The sequence below is a fragment of the Coffea arabica genome, chromosome 3c, assembly GCF_036785885.1.
Source record: "Coffea arabica cultivar ET-39 chromosome 3c, Coffea Arabica ET-39 HiFi, whole genome shotgun sequence".
NCBI classification, from domain to species: domain Eukaryota; kingdom Viridiplantae; phylum Streptophyta; class Magnoliopsida; order Gentianales; family Rubiaceae; genus Coffea; species Coffea arabica.
Genome location: NC_092314.1, coordinates 9,975,572 through 9,991,395, shown reverse-complemented (window position 1 = coordinate 9,991,395; position 15,824 = coordinate 9,975,572). Strand labels below are relative to the sequence as shown.

Sequence of the window (15,824 nt, the reverse complement as noted above, 5' to 3'; positions counted from 1 at the left end):
TTGCTTTCAACAATAAAACTACTTCTAATTGAAAAAGGAAACACTCCTAAAAGATAACGCTAATTGCTTCCTAATTAAATCAAATCTCTAGAAGAAAAACTTTCTTAATCTCTAGTCGCTACTCTGCTCAAACTCCATTTTGGATTAGGAAACTCTTGCATGCAAATTCCGCATCTCCGCACTTGATAACCAACTTTGAGGAAAATCGTCCCTTTTTAGCAACTTCACTCCACTGCCCTACAATTAGCATCAAATACCAAATATAAGTAGAATTGAACAATTAAAATAGTATTTGACTAGAATAAAAGGGAAAAATAATCATGAATTGAATAACAATTTTGCACCCTATCAATTCCCCCCCATACCTAGACCATACTTGTTCTCAAGTATGAGAAACAACAAATCAACAACTGAATCCCAACAACGGTCATCACTCAACTCGTCTATTGTCAAAATATCATCAAAGTATACATCAAGCATTGATAGCTAAGTTCCACAAAATAGCTCTTCGGTTAGCTTTTAAAACCAAGGACTTCTCCAATTCCTGACTAACTAATCTAAGAAGATAGAACATTTAACTAGCATTGATCAGCAAATGGCTCGACTATTAGCCAAAATCTCAACATTAAACCCATGGATCGACAGGCTAACATAATCAACTGCATACTTGCATAGTTTCTTTTTTTTTTCTTTTTTTTCTTCATTTTTCAGGGACAAGATTTAGTCCTTAGCCATTCAAGTCTTTTGATGTAAATTCTGACATCTACCAAATGAAGGAATTCGATTACTCAACTTTGCATCATTTAAGGGCCACATACTCATAGCCCCGGTTATTAGGTAGCGATAACCAGCGGAATATAGCGAACACTATTCACAAATTAGCAACAAAATAACATTAAAAATCACACAAGCTTGCATCATTTCCTCAAACATGGAGAACTAAGATTAATAATCGAACCAATTTACATGAAAAATACTAGAAAAATATGCACAATGCTTAGAAAAGCTAACCAAAAATTGCAAAAGTCACAAAATCTCAAATATTCACCAAGGAGCTATTCTTAGACTTACCCATATTACACTTGATACATTTTTAAAAATAAAACTTGGTAATAGAAAAATTGGAATCAGCTAACCATTGTCGATCCCAAATATCCATAAAAATACTCACAAATGACAAAAAGAAAATGAAAATAGCTAAAATGAACAGTACCAACTGTACTACAACTACCTCCTACACCTAAATCTGATATTGTCCCGAATGAAGAAATAAAGAAAGGAAAAGGAAGGGGACAACGAAACTTTCCTAAAGAAAGTGGAGAAGGACTTCGGACAGCTATAGATGAGGCGGGAATGGCAGCGTAAAACCCACATGATGGAAGTAAGCCGCAAAAGTCTAGGACATCTCGGACATGTGAAGTGCAAGATTAGTCAACCATTTATCCATATGGTGAACTTGTGCATGAAGGTATCGCCACTCAGCATCCCAAGAAGACGATGGAGAAGGTGCGGAGGTAGATGGTCCAGGCTTGCCATCGGCTACTCCTGAAGTAGAGGAGGTACTAGCACACACAGAAAGACGACGAACGGGTACATGAGTGGGGCCGAAAGAGTAAACTGCCACGCATCATCAACCGGTTCCACTACACCCATTTTCTCTTGACAAACCATATCTAAAGGGTCCATGTTACAAGCCAAATGTAAATCATGGTTATGGGGATCAAGAATGTCTAAATGAATAGCTAAATGTGTGATGTAAGACCCAAGAATCAAAGGTTTGTTTTTCTTAACCATAACCATCTTGAATTGGGAAACTAGCCAATAGGACAAATTAACCTTGATATTTTTAGTCATGCACCAAATAAAGAAAAATTTGGGTTTAGAAAAGGTCTCGGAACTGTCTTTCTACCTGAGTAATTATAGGCTAAAAAGTGCTCAATATAACAGGAACTCAGGTCCTTGAGATAACAGCTCTTTTGACCGGCTAGGATCATAACAATCACATCAATAGAAATGTCCTTCCAAATCTCGATGTGAAAGGAAAAAAAATGGGTCGACATAATCACAAGCACTCTCGGCATATTCCCTAGAATTGGCATACTCACTATCAATAAACCCAAAGGCCAAATTAAACTCGGCAATGGAGAACTTAAACTCCCTACCTATCAATCAAAATCGAATCACATTTGAGGTTGTGATAGAATACCCCATGGATAGATCAAACTCAAAGGTGGCGTAAAACTCTCTAACCAATTCAACAAAAGTAGCACATCGTATTTCAGCATGAGAACGCTAGCCTATGGCAGTACATTTGTGCAATATTCTCAAAGATATTCAAAGAAACCATGATGGGAGGGTCAAGATGTTTACAAGGAATAATTCGCCACTCATAATAATTAGAGTATCTTTGCTTATCGATAGCTTTGGTGAGAGACAAATTACCCCCAAAGTGGGAGAGTGAGGAGATATGGACCCCCTTGTCCCTACCTAAGCATGCCCATTTACCCGAAAAAGAAGGATGGTAGAAGGGTCAGTCATGGGTATAGTTGGTTGGGATGGGGGAGTGGTTTTAGTCATAGGGGTGTTGGCCTTGGTGGTCTTTTTTTTCTTAGCCATTTAGATAACTGAATCCAAAAATAGCTATAAACAACAATTCAAACAAGGGCGAACTACAAGCCTCTAATGTATGCCAAACGACTAAAGATAGCCAAGCAATCTCAAATCAAAGTGAAGAGTAAAGAGCCCAGAGATGTGACACTATTTAATAACAAAACTAGAAATGTAAGAACAATACCCCCTATCAATATCAACAATTAGCAATTGGCAAGTAAGTAGCGGCAATTTCAGCACAGTTTATAACCTCCAATCACCATTGAATCCCCATGGATGCAAAATAGTAATGCAAGTTAGTGGTCATCATCAGAAAACAAGCAAATGTCAGGTAGTGCCAATCCAACAATTCGAGGAATACCCAATCAACAAATTAAATCAACCCCGCAAAAAGAAATTCTAATAAACTCTGAAGTAGCAACCCAACAATATTTAAAAGAGAAGGACAAGAATACCAAAAACTGGGTCAGTAGAAACAAGACAATAGAGAAAGTGCGGAGCGATGGCTGTTGCTTGCAGGGGATGGACGTTCATGGTGGTTCAAGCAGCGGTGAATGGCACAATAGCGAGCGACGGAAAAACTAGAGACGGGCGATGGCGAAACCAGTGACAGGCTTTGACGAACAGCGACGACAACAACAGTAGCAGAGACAAACTAGCGAACTGCAACAGCAATGGACGGTGGGCGATGAACGGCGAGCAAGCAACATGTAGAGTTTTGGCCATGCAACTGAGGAAAAGAAAGAGCGAAATAAAGAAAGAAAAAAAGAAAGAAGAAAGAAAGAAAGAAGGAAAGGAAAAGAAATAGAAAAGGGAAAAGGCAAATGAAAGAAAAAAAAAGGAAAGAAAAAAAAAGAAGAGAAAAAAAAATTCTTTTGGTTCAATTTGTTTTTTTCCCCTTGCTAGGACAAGACGCGGGCACGTCTTATTGGTTGAAACTCTTTTGATGATAAAGTTGGCTAATTACGAGTTACAACATACCCTCAAAACGTGGGCACATCATATTGGTCCATAGTTTTCTGATGATGGAATTGGATATTTGTGCATTACCACGTACCTTTAAGGCATGGGCACGCCTTGTTGGGAGAAAGTCACCTAACCAATAAAACATTAAAAATGAAATTTAAAATACCAAATTTGAAAAACCTAAGATAAACATAGTGAAACACATAATATTAGTGAACAAACAATAAAGAAAGAATTTGATTGCCTCCCAATAAGCGTCTTGCTTTAATGTCTTTGATTAGACATGGTCGAATATTGTTCAAGCAGCATAAGTGGGATCTTCAAGAATTATTATCTCCACCTTCTCCATTGAAACACTTTCATAATAGGGTTTAAAACAATGGCCATTAACCACAAATGTCTTAGCTATTTGCATACTCTGAATTTTCACTACACCATAGTGAAAAATATTAATCACAACAAATGGACTAGTGATAGGTTATAATTTTATCATTTATTTTATTATTAATTTTTCCTATTACCTGACATGATATGGATTAATTATTAGATTCTATTCACTTTTGACAATTTGTATTTATTTCAGGGAGTGGTTCGAAAATACTATAACAAATACCAATTTGGCAATTATAGGAAGGAGCTCAAGTACAAAGTATCTAGGGTCATTTTTGGAACAGAAGGTGCAGCCCTTTTTGGTAATTGGCCGAAGACAGCAAGAGAAAAACCCGAAAAGGCCGAAGTCTTCTTCTGGCAAGGGAGCCGCCGCACAGGAGATAAGCTTTAGAGTGGCTAGGTATTAGATAGAAAAAAAGCGCAGAGAACTAGCACTATTGTGATGGCTTAGCCTTTGACTTTTCTTTTTTGTTTAGCTCTTAGTAGTTTTCTTTTCATTCCTCGGATGTTACGAGCAATTAGGAGATTCAATCATTCTCTGTAACTTTCGTTTTCCATTCATTTGTTCGGAGTCAATGGCCGCGACTGATGCTTCACTTTTGTGTGGGTTTTTCGCATCAAATATGAATTAATTTCTTCACTCTAATCAAGGAACAACGGAGGCTTTGGTTCGCCTAAAAATTGTAAGATTGATTTAATTTTATCTTTTTCTTTTATTTATTAGTATTCGCATATCCCTTGATTGCAATATTTATGATTATTTAATTAATTGATTGTCTTGGATCTGGATAATTAGTTAACTTGATAATCTATTGTCAATTAGGGCATTAAATCTGTAATTGTTTAATTGCCCTGAATTGGTGACAACTGGGCATGATTAGATTTGTGTCAGGGGGATACGCGGGCTAATTTGAAATAACCCTGGTAGTGCGTTATTTGGTTAGAATAGGGCTCCTCTAATAAGTAAGGCAATTGGGGAATTAAATCTTACGGGCGCACATGAGATTATTGCTCAATTAGAGTAGTGATTAATGGGCATACCTTGATCACCGACGCAGTAAGAAGGGGTTGACTGCCATCGCTTGTTTGGCAGTTATAACCTATTTATTAATAAATAATTGAAATTGCCTTTGTATCGATAATCAATTAGGTGAACCATTACTGAAGTTATTTCTTGGCTAGAACCTTAGTTATCATCCATTCGATTTTAGTTTTTATTAGCTTCTTGGATTTTATTTGAATTTATTTGATTGTCACTTTCTACACAAAAATACCCCTCGGTTACTGTGGATTTGAAAAGAAACAGTTACACCCAGTCCCTGTGGATTCGACTCTGCTTACCACTATTGCAAAAATTAATTTTAGTTCAGCAGGTTTTTATTATTGCACAGGCTTGACAACCTATCAACCAGTCCAACGAGAGCGTAACTTACTTAGAAAGAGCTTTAGACGAGATTGATAGAGAAGAACTCTTTGCCCAACTACAAATGATTTCCTTGCAACTTATTGGTCACGAAAAACCTTAATCTTCTCTTTATATAGTGTTGCATTCTCGTAAGTATCATTCCTCAACTCATCCAATGCTTGTAATTGAAGTTTTCTGTGTACTCCAGCCTCATCAAGATCCATGTTGCATTTCTTGATCCCCCAATATGCTTTGTGCTCGAGCTCAACCGGTAAATGACACGGCTTCTCAAATACCAACCTATAGGGAGATATACCTATAGGAGTCTTATCGACTGTCCTATAAATCCAGAGTACATCGTTCAATCATGAACTCCAACCCTTCCTATCGGAGTGAACCATCTTCTTCAATATATATTTAATTTCCCTATTCGAAATCTCGGCTTGACCATTCGTTTAGGGGTGATAGGACGTAAATACCTTACGAGTCACTCTATATTTACGAAATACAGCCGCCATCATTTTATTGCAAAAGTGTTTTTCTCGATCACTTACTATAATTTGTGGTACCCTAAAATGAACAAAAATATGTGATTGAATGAAATCTACAACCACTTTAGAATCATTAGCTTGGGTGGCTTTTGTTTTTATCTACTTGGACACATAATCTACGGCCAACAAGATGTAAAGGAAACCAAAAGACGAAGGAAATGGACCCATAAAATCAATATCCCATGCATCAAAAATTTCACAAAAAATCATAAGGGTTTTTAGTATCTAATTTTTATGAGAAATATTTCCTACCTTTGACATCTATCACATGACTTACAAAACAAGTATGTATCTTTGAAAATTGTGGGCCAATAAAAATCGCTTTCCAATACTTTACGAACTGTTCTTTGTGGTCTAAAATGGTGTCCACATGCATAAGAGTGATAAAATATTAAAATAGAATTAAATTCACTCTTACTCACACATCTGCGTGGTACTTGATCTGCACATTGCCACTATAAATAGGGGTCATCCCATAAGTAATACTTAGCATCACATTTGAGCTTATCTCATTTTGTTTTTGACCAATGTGCAAGCAATTGATTAGTGGTCAAGAAATGAATAATATCCGCATACCAAGGAAGAGAGGGATTAACAGAAAATAGTTGCTCATTAGGAAAAGTTTTCCTCAATATAAAATCATACTTGACAATCGACAATCGACTCAAATGATCGGCAACTAAATTCTCTTCTCCCTTTTTATCACGAATTTTCAAATTGAACTCATATAAAAGCAAAATCCATCTTATCAACCTTGGTTTAGCATTCTTCTTAGTCATCAAGTACCGTAGCGCTGCATAGTCAGAATACACAATCACTTTATCTTCTAATAAATAAGAATGAAATTTTTCTAAGGCAAAAATAACTACTAAAGCTCATTTTCTGTGATTGTATAATTGAGTTAAGTTCCATTCAAAGCCTTAGATGCATAATAGATCGCATGTTATATGAGCAATTTATGATGGATAATGCCATGCATTGTTGTTCTTTCTGTCATGTGAAAATGGATGAAATATACATAGCTGGTGAATTAAGTAGATTGTATCGATTTTGATATGTAAGTACGACTTTCTGATTGGTTGCTCATTTTTTGTCTTCTAGGACAAATCTCCCAAAATAAGTTTATATGGTGTTTCATTGTTGAATCACGAACATTCCTATAGTAAAAATTTTAGTCTTAAATCAGGTTGAACTAATTATATGGAGGGAAAATTTTAGATGCTAAGTGACTGATTCCCTCCTCATTTTGTCATGTACTGTCCCAAAAAAAAAAGGCTTAAGTGGCTAATTAGTTTGTTAATAAAGACCGTATAAGATCACTTCCAAAAGTAAGTTGCTGCATTATCTCTTTGTCGAGTTTTTATCATGAACATTTTTTGGGGAAAATTAATCTTCAATTAGCTTGGACTACATTGTCTTAAATTAGTTAAGTTTTTGCAGTAGAAAAAAGAAATATGCTGTAGTATAAATTCAATTATCTCGTAATTAGATTACTTTTTTCGATGCCTTTATCTGTTTACCACTAATTGAAATCCACCGTGAATGTTGAACAGCTAAGATGGGAACTGTGCTCATGACATTATTGTGCGTTAATTTTTTTTTTAGTTGCTGTGTGATAGATGAATTTCTATAACTGTATAGGGTTGATCGAAATAATAATTCACTTGGAGTACTCCAGGGTCAAACATATAGGAATGAGTTATTTTTTTCTACTTTAATTACTCTAATAAAAATAATAAAATTTAAATTTAGAGGGTTTTTAATCACTAATTAAGAAATTAAATAAATAATCAAATCAAATAAGATATGGGTGAGAAAACAATTAGCAAAAGACTAGAGCTTCAACAAACTTAGTTATTTTTTCAGCTGTATATTGAGAATATTTTCATTAGTTGCATTTTTCACATGCGTGATTTCTTTCAAATTATATATTTCTAATACTCAATATTCATTCTATATATTATATAATATACTCCAATTCTTAGAAACTTTTAACTACAACCATAGTTGTTAGAATCGCGATCTACAATCCTACGATACGGATCATGGCTAACGATCCAAATTGTAAGTAGGATAAAAAATTAGCATTGAATTAACAAGATCAATAGGATCGTGATCCAGATCATACAATCCTACAACCCTACTATTTTTCAAAAAATTAAGTAACAATTTTAGTATTTTGGCCATATCTTTGTGTAAAAAACTCGAAATTGAGTGTCGTTTATTGCATAGTAAACTATATTCAGACAGTTTTAATCCATGTAAATAACTCACCCCAATTTTAAAACCTAGAAAATTTGATTAATCTTTAAATTTGACTCATATATTTAACTAAAGTGAATAGATGATCTTTGCTATAGGTTATTACATGGAGCTAGTGTTTTGTGTCTTTATTATAATAAATTAGTATGGTTTAGAGTCTTCAGAAATGAATTAATACTTTTGCTAATTCTAAGTGGATAAGTGGTGGGTTATAAATTTGAACCCAAAATACATGTTTTTTAGCACAAAATTCTTCCCTCAAAATTTTCTTTAATTATTTGTTTATTGTATTATACCATTTTTTCTATCAATTAAAATATATTTGAAACATTTTATTATATATGTAATATTTAATTATCGTATTATATAAAAAATGATGTAATAATCAATCACTAAATCATAGTTAACTAAATGTATTGTGTTTAACTATTTTATTAATAAGATGATTTATACACATATAAGGTCAACTTTTCCATGTATATTGTTCCATAATTGAATTTGGATTTACAACAAGAAAGAACAAGTTGTCTAGTTTAATCAAAATACATTTTGAATATATTATAAGTAGTCCCAAATTTCTAGATATTTTTCAAATTGTCCCAAATACTTTATATAGCACAATTATAACCTTAATTAACAATATAATTATATTGATTGCACATGAATTACATTATTTGTTACTATATTTATGAATTGCAAACTTAAAAATTATAAATATGACAATTTATTATATTGATTGCACATGAATATTTTCATTAGTTTCATTTTCTCATACATGATTTCATTCGAATTATATGCTTCTAATACTCAATATTCATTCTATATATTATATAATATACTCCAATTCTTAGAAACTTTTGACTACAACACTTAAATCAGAATTTAGGACGCGTGTTTTATCCCCTCCAAGAATTTTATTTTTCCCTCAACATCCTTCCGTCAAAATTCAAACTTGTTAGAGGCTGAGGGATATATACATAGAAAGGCTGGTCCTCTCTTGTCTCTGTCAATTGAGAAGCACGCATCTGTTCTTCTCTCAAAGGCCAACATTGGTGATTTTTAGTCCAAAAATAAAAGAACAGATGCGGGAATTGCTAAACGGGAAGGAGACCTCTGAGGAATTGCTAAAAAAGAAGACCCGCCTCCTATCTATCTCCTATGAATTGCTAAACGTGAAGGAGCTTAGGTTTTATTGCTGTCAAAAAATCTGAGAACAACTTCAATGCTTCATCCATTTGCTTCAAATACTGTTAGATCTATATTTTGGTGCCATTTTGTAAGTCTTCATACCCTTCTTGTGTGTTTTTATTACCATTATTTGTGTTAGATTTCTAAGATTGCATTATTTTCCTCACAATTTTAGGAAAATTGAGTTCCAACCATCCTTATGGACCCTGTGAAGCTAACTTATGTGGGTTATGTGTTTAATATCAAAGATTGCATTTTTCGTTTGGTTGAGGTTTAAGCTAACAACCTCTGACTTTTGCATCTTGTTTCCTGGTCGGTTGAGGTTAACTTCTCTGCTTTTCGTAGTTGGTTTTAGCCCCTATTTCATATGCAATCAGTAAAATTTCTCCACATAATGTAATCTTCCCTTTTTGTGCAGCTTAATCAAGTTAGATTTAAGGAGCAGTAGTGCTGATATGGAGCCAAATCAAGGCAGTTCTATTGAATGCCGTCTGATCTGAATTTTCCTACAAGTGTATAGAACAGGTCAGCGTCTGTGTACATACTTAGTGTTGGAGGCAAGAGGACTTGGGGGAGATTTCAGGATTCATAGAATCATAATACCAGCTTGCAATTTACTGAAGTTGAAGTTGCAGTTCCATTGTACAAGGAATTTCTACAATCGAACTAAACTTGGTCTATTCCAACATGGGCCATTTGGGTTTAGGTGCTTTTTGTGCACTGATTGTAAAACCTGATTTCAGGTATTAATATTTTGTTTCTTTTGAATATATTCTCACTAATTTCAAGTATTATTATGTTCTGCAATTTTTGATCTTCTCAATATGTAAAGTTGTGTAAGGAGGACTTTGCATATACTAGGACTTCAAATCCACTTTTCCAAACAGTTTTCCCAATACGCTTTGTTGAACATCTTAGACAGATTGGAATCAGCAAAATTATAGGGGAGGAAGATGAAATAAAGCTCGTAGAGTACATTTTGTAGCTTGGGAAATCTTTGAAAAAGATGACTCTGTATACAGTTATAGAATGATAGGTGTCGAACCTATGCAATAATAATTATCTACTCAAGAAAAATACAAATTTGTATATAGTGGTGAGCAGGGTCGCATCCATATGGATTGGGGATAATTCATTTCTTCCAGAGTCCGAAATATGGGGGGTTTTGGAAAATATAAAATAACTAATTAACCAACTAATGAAACAACTAATAGAAATAAACAGGAATTAATCAATAACTAATACAACTCTAGCCAAAGATGCAACTTTTCAAACACGGTCCATTCAATTAATCATCGATACAAAGATAATTCAATTACTAATTAATAGATTGATTATAGTTGTCATACACGCGATAAACAACCAAACTTTCCTTACTTTTTCGATAGTCAAGGTACGACCATTAACTATTTCTCTAACCAAGAAATAACCCTAGGTACGACTATAGGATTTAATTTCTCGATTGCAATAAGAATTAGACAAGCTCAATCCAAACTAACAAACACGCTACGAGGGTTCGTTTAAGTTAAATCATACATTTCCCTAACATGAAACCAATTGAACAATTACGGATTCAATCAATTAATCTGGCAGTAGATTATTAGGTTAATTCGAATATCGGTCCCTTGACATTCAAATAACATAACAAGCATAAGAAGTTAAATCAGAAAATACACAAATACCAATGAATAAAAGAAATAAGTAAAATAATTCGATCTCACAGATGTTTGGAACTGAGTCCTCAAATTGACATTCGACTAGAAAACGGAGATTTAGCTTCACATCCTCAGGGGAGATCCGCAGGACTCCATCGATAACCATTGGTTTTTCCCTAAAGACTCACTAAAGAAGAGACCAGTGGCCAGTCTCCTTTTTCTTGTTCCCTCCAAGGTAGTAATCACCGGGATTCCGGCCTTTTTTCTCTCTGTATTTCCTAGTTGAAGTCTACTACTTTGGCCGTCCATTGGCCAACTAAAAATAGAATTCTAATTGCAAAAGGAAACTTCTCCAACTAATGCTAATTGTTCCCTAATAAGACATCTAATGAAAAGTTGTAGTTTCCTAATTTTCATCCAATACTCCACCTAAACTCCATCTTGAATTGGAAAACTCTTGAAAAATCATCTCTTTTATTACTTTTTGCTCCACCTTCCTACAATTGACACAAAGTACCAAATATAAGTAGAATCAATCAATTAATACAATATTTGATTATATAAACGAGGAAAATAATCATAGAATTAATGACAAAAATGCAACCTATCATAGAACCTTTGAAGTCTTCATCAAAAGGTTGAAACAGCATATTGTCATTCAAAAAATGTTCCATGGATTGCCGATAGAGTTCCAAGATAACTGGATTGAATTAAGGAATCGGAAATACTGAGGTGACAAATATGCGTCCATATGACTAGTTTAACTCTCTCTCTCTCTCTCTCTGTTATATTTTTTTTTCTGCTTCTCCTTTTTGTGGTGTTCTCTCGATGAAATCTTCTTCTGTAATGACTTATTGAAGTTGCGATTTTTAGGATGGTTAATGAGCTAAAAAAAATTTTGATTGCCAATTGATTTCAAGCACTTCCTATTGTATGGCTCAAGATGTTGAAAGAGCTGGATGTTGATGTATTATTGTGCTAGCAATTATTTTTAGCTAACCAAAGCTTTTGTATGTTTTCTATTGAATGTTTATCAAAGTAGCAAAAGGGAGTTTGTTGGCACCAAGTGATATTCCAAAAACCTATCAAATACCAGGGCTTATGAGTTTAAATTTAATGAGCAGCTACGTTGGTCATGATTCATTAAAAAAATTTTTTTGCCAAACAATTTGATACTTATAAGAACCTGGAAAATGTACAACAGACACATGAGAAGCCAAATTGAAGCTATTTGCAGCTAAATTTTCTAATAAAACCACCCAGTAATTTGCTCAGAGAATTAAGATTACCATGCTAAAATGGGATTAAGAAATGTTCATAACAGCATTGGAGAGGAACATTTTCCCACCAAACAGTTAGGCAATAATCAATTATCGCTTATTAGAGAGGATACTTTCCTGGCCAAAAATGTTTTACTGGTACACGGGTCCTTGCTAATTCTATACTATTGGTGAGGATGCGCTATTTTTCCTAGCAAAACACCTTGACTATTTGCAAGGAACTACTGGTTTTTGTGGGGAGTTTTTAACTTTAGTTGGTGAGGAAAGCTTTTCTTGCCATAGTATTTGAGCTATTAGCGAGGAGGTCAACCCTTGCTATTCATCTGTTTCATTAGCGAGAAAAGCAGCAGCATCCTCGCTAATAACTTTTAGCGACGAGCATCTAGCAAGAAATTTGGCGAGGAAGCATTTTTCTCGCTGAAATTAATTAGCAAGGAAGTCAAAACTTTTGGCGTGGACTTTTGCTCCTCGCCAAATCCCTTTTTCGTTGCAGTGATATAATATCCCTCTTTACTAGATATAGACTTGTTCAAAGTTGATGGGTTCTTTTAATTTATACTAGAAGAAACTATCCGTTGCTGGTCCACAAGAATTAAAAAAAAAAAAACATGAAAGCTTACAAAACACGCATACGTTATAGTTCTTATAACAAATCAATTAATTAAGAAGTCTTAGATATGAAATGTCAACAATACTAATTAAGTCAGATGAAATGTCAACAATACTAACTTGGTCTTAGATATGAAATGTCAACAATACTAACTTGGTCCCCATATTAAAGTCAGATGAAATGTCAAATATGGAAAAAAAAAAAAAGCAACTCATAAAGCTGGACGAAGCAAGTTAAACTATCAGACTGATTTCTAAGCAAAACCCGAAATTGTAGAAGTCTTGTTAGCTAATGTTACAGCTGGTTTTAACGATTCATAAGGTTTATGAACTAAGTGATAAGAAGGAATAAATTCTACTAGACCTAATAAATGTCTAGTTCAAATTAATAGGAAACCAATTACTAGACGCCTTGGTAACCGTTAAAATCAATCATTGAGATTTAATATGAGGGGTTACAAAACTCATGCTTAGGAAATAAATGCAATGTAATTAATAATAATCCACTAGGAGGTGAACAAGTAAGGGAATTTTGGTGTCGGTTAGCTTTGAGAATTAGCTACTATATACACTACTTTCCTTTTGTACCCTCATTAATTGTCCAATTCACCCATGTTTTCTCTCACTAGAGTACTAAATAGTGCTGTTTTACTAGGCCAAAAGCAATGCAAACTAATTAGGAGTAGTAATTAAGAACCCTGTATTGGAAAAGAGAGATAAAAGAGTAAAATTGTGAAAAAATAATTAATGTTGCATGGGGAAAGTAAAACGACAGATAAAAGTACTTAAGAGCAAATTTCTTAAACGTCAGTTATAAAAAAAGGGAGGGAGTATAATTTATTGAATTGGGAGACAAATTAACATGTGGAGTTATTAATAAGTGATAGTATTAAATATTTTTAAAATTTAAAGTATAGTTCGTAAAGTATAATGTATCAAGAATTTATTACGTATTTTTATAGTTTAGTTGAAAAGTATGAATATTTTTGAAATATATGAACTACACAAGCTTTTGTTGTGTTATACTTTTAAATGTGTATTGTACAAGTGTAATAGAAGCCTTTACTAACTAGGAAAATTCGTATAAATGAAGCATTTCCACCAAAAAAAAAATCTTGAACGAAGATAAAGGGGAAAAAAAAACAACATTCAGATCTCCAAATGGCATTCAATTCAAAATCTTGATGGCATCCAAAATATCCATTTTTGAGGGACTTTGTTTCCTTTCTCAGGAGCAGGATTGGGTACGTTTCACTCCGTCGATGCTGAATTCTTTCACATTGTAATGGCATGGCACGATGAAGAAGCACATATATACATATTGAACATTCTGCACGTCTTATATCAATCACACTAATTCTAGCAGGTCCAACGTACAGAAGTTTATGATGTAACTGAGATAGAGATCATCAATTGTAGTAGATGATCAAGTAGATTTATTTATTCAACACGACAACAACATAAGAAGAGCACTCGAACTGAGTACTCATTACATGCTTCCCCTGTTGATTCTACACCAATTCAAAGAGAAGCCGCACAAATCTTTTACACACATAGGAAATCAACCATTAAAAGCAAACACAACATAACATATTAAGGTAATAATATAGGTGTCACGGATCCTGTGTCACGCCCTTATTTATTTAGCATTAATTTTTGACCTCATCTCCGGATGTAGCTTCAGTAGGTTAACAGCATCTTTGGCAATGTCCATGGTACCAGTAGCAGCAACCATGTCTGCAACGATCTGCGGTTACGGTATCCTCATCTCCAGATGTGGCTTCAGGGGTCTCCTTGGCAGTTTGACAGCATCTTTGGCAGTGTCCATGGTACCAGTGGCAGCAACCATGTCTGCAACGATCTTTGCCTGAACTGGCATCGTGGACACCAGTGGTTTTCACGCTCTTCTGATCTGTTTCAAGACACAAGGAGACATAAATATTTGGAGCTTTATCTTAAGCTGCGAACGTTAGGTGACCGGCTAGGCTGAAAATTTGCAAGATATATGCAAAGAAAAGAATACTATGGATTAAACAAAACAGTCCAGGCATATAAGATGGTGCGACCTGGATATGAATTATTTTGCTTTAAATTATAATTAGAAGCATTTAATTTGGTTTAGACGTTAGTTTAACCTTTGGTGCGACACTATGGAAGCAATACTATAAGGATGCATGAAAAATCAGATGTGCCACTAACCATTGATAGAAGCAACCCAATTTTACTTTTGCTAAACAATGAAAAGGATATTAGCAGATTAATATGACTTGCTTGATAATATACAAATAGCCTTCCATAAAAATTCACATCCCAATAATGAGTCTCCAAATCTCCATTCATTTAAATATTTAGGTGCAGCCAAAAAAAAAAGAAAGAAAGGAAAACAAAAAAAAGGGACTAGGTACCTGCAGCTGTTGCATCAGAGGAAATGAGGAGCACAAGTGCAAAGAGAACACCAATAAGAAAGAGCAAATTTTTTGAAGATGCCATTTTATCACAATCTCACTCAAAATGTAAATAATGTGCTAAATTATTGATGTCGAGTGATAAGTGCATTGAGTTGGTGCCCTATTTATAGGAACTAGGAGGGGAACGCCACGCCTTGCGTGGAATGAGTATTTTAGGGTTAATTTCAAAAACCTCCCTTGAGGGTTTTCATAATTTCACTAGCACCCGTGTTATATCCAATAATACAATGAGCTCCCTTCTGATGTTGATGGGACCTAATGTCAATATCATCAGGGGCAAATTGACCATAATGCTCTCACTAAAATAGCTTTTTAAAACATTATCTTAGAAGCGCAATATAATCTTCCAATCTTACCAAGATACCATCAAAGCCAAAATTTAACAACTTTCCTAAAAGTAATTTCTCTGTTGGTTTGTGAGACTTGGAGAAGAGCTTTAG

The 15,824-nt window shown here is 34.3% G+C and overlaps 1 protein-coding gene across 1 annotated transcript; it reads right to left on the bottom strand.

Annotated features, from left to right (window-relative positions):
* Positions 1 to 14,298: 14,298 nt before the first annotated feature.
* On the bottom strand, positions 14,299 to 15,478 carry LOC140037624 (CYC02 protein-like). The gene is made up of 2 exons (XM_072082215.1): positions 15,322 to 15,478; positions 14,299 to 14,828 (listed from the first exon to the last, which is right to left on the bottom strand). The coding sequence occupies exons 1-2, from the start codon at positions 15,404 to 15,406 to the stop codon at positions 14,605 to 14,607; spliced, it is 309 nt and encodes a 102-aa protein (XP_071938316.1). The 5' UTR covers positions 15,407 to 15,478; the 3' UTR covers positions 14,299 to 14,604.
* Positions 15,479 to 15,824: the final 346 nt, after the last annotated feature.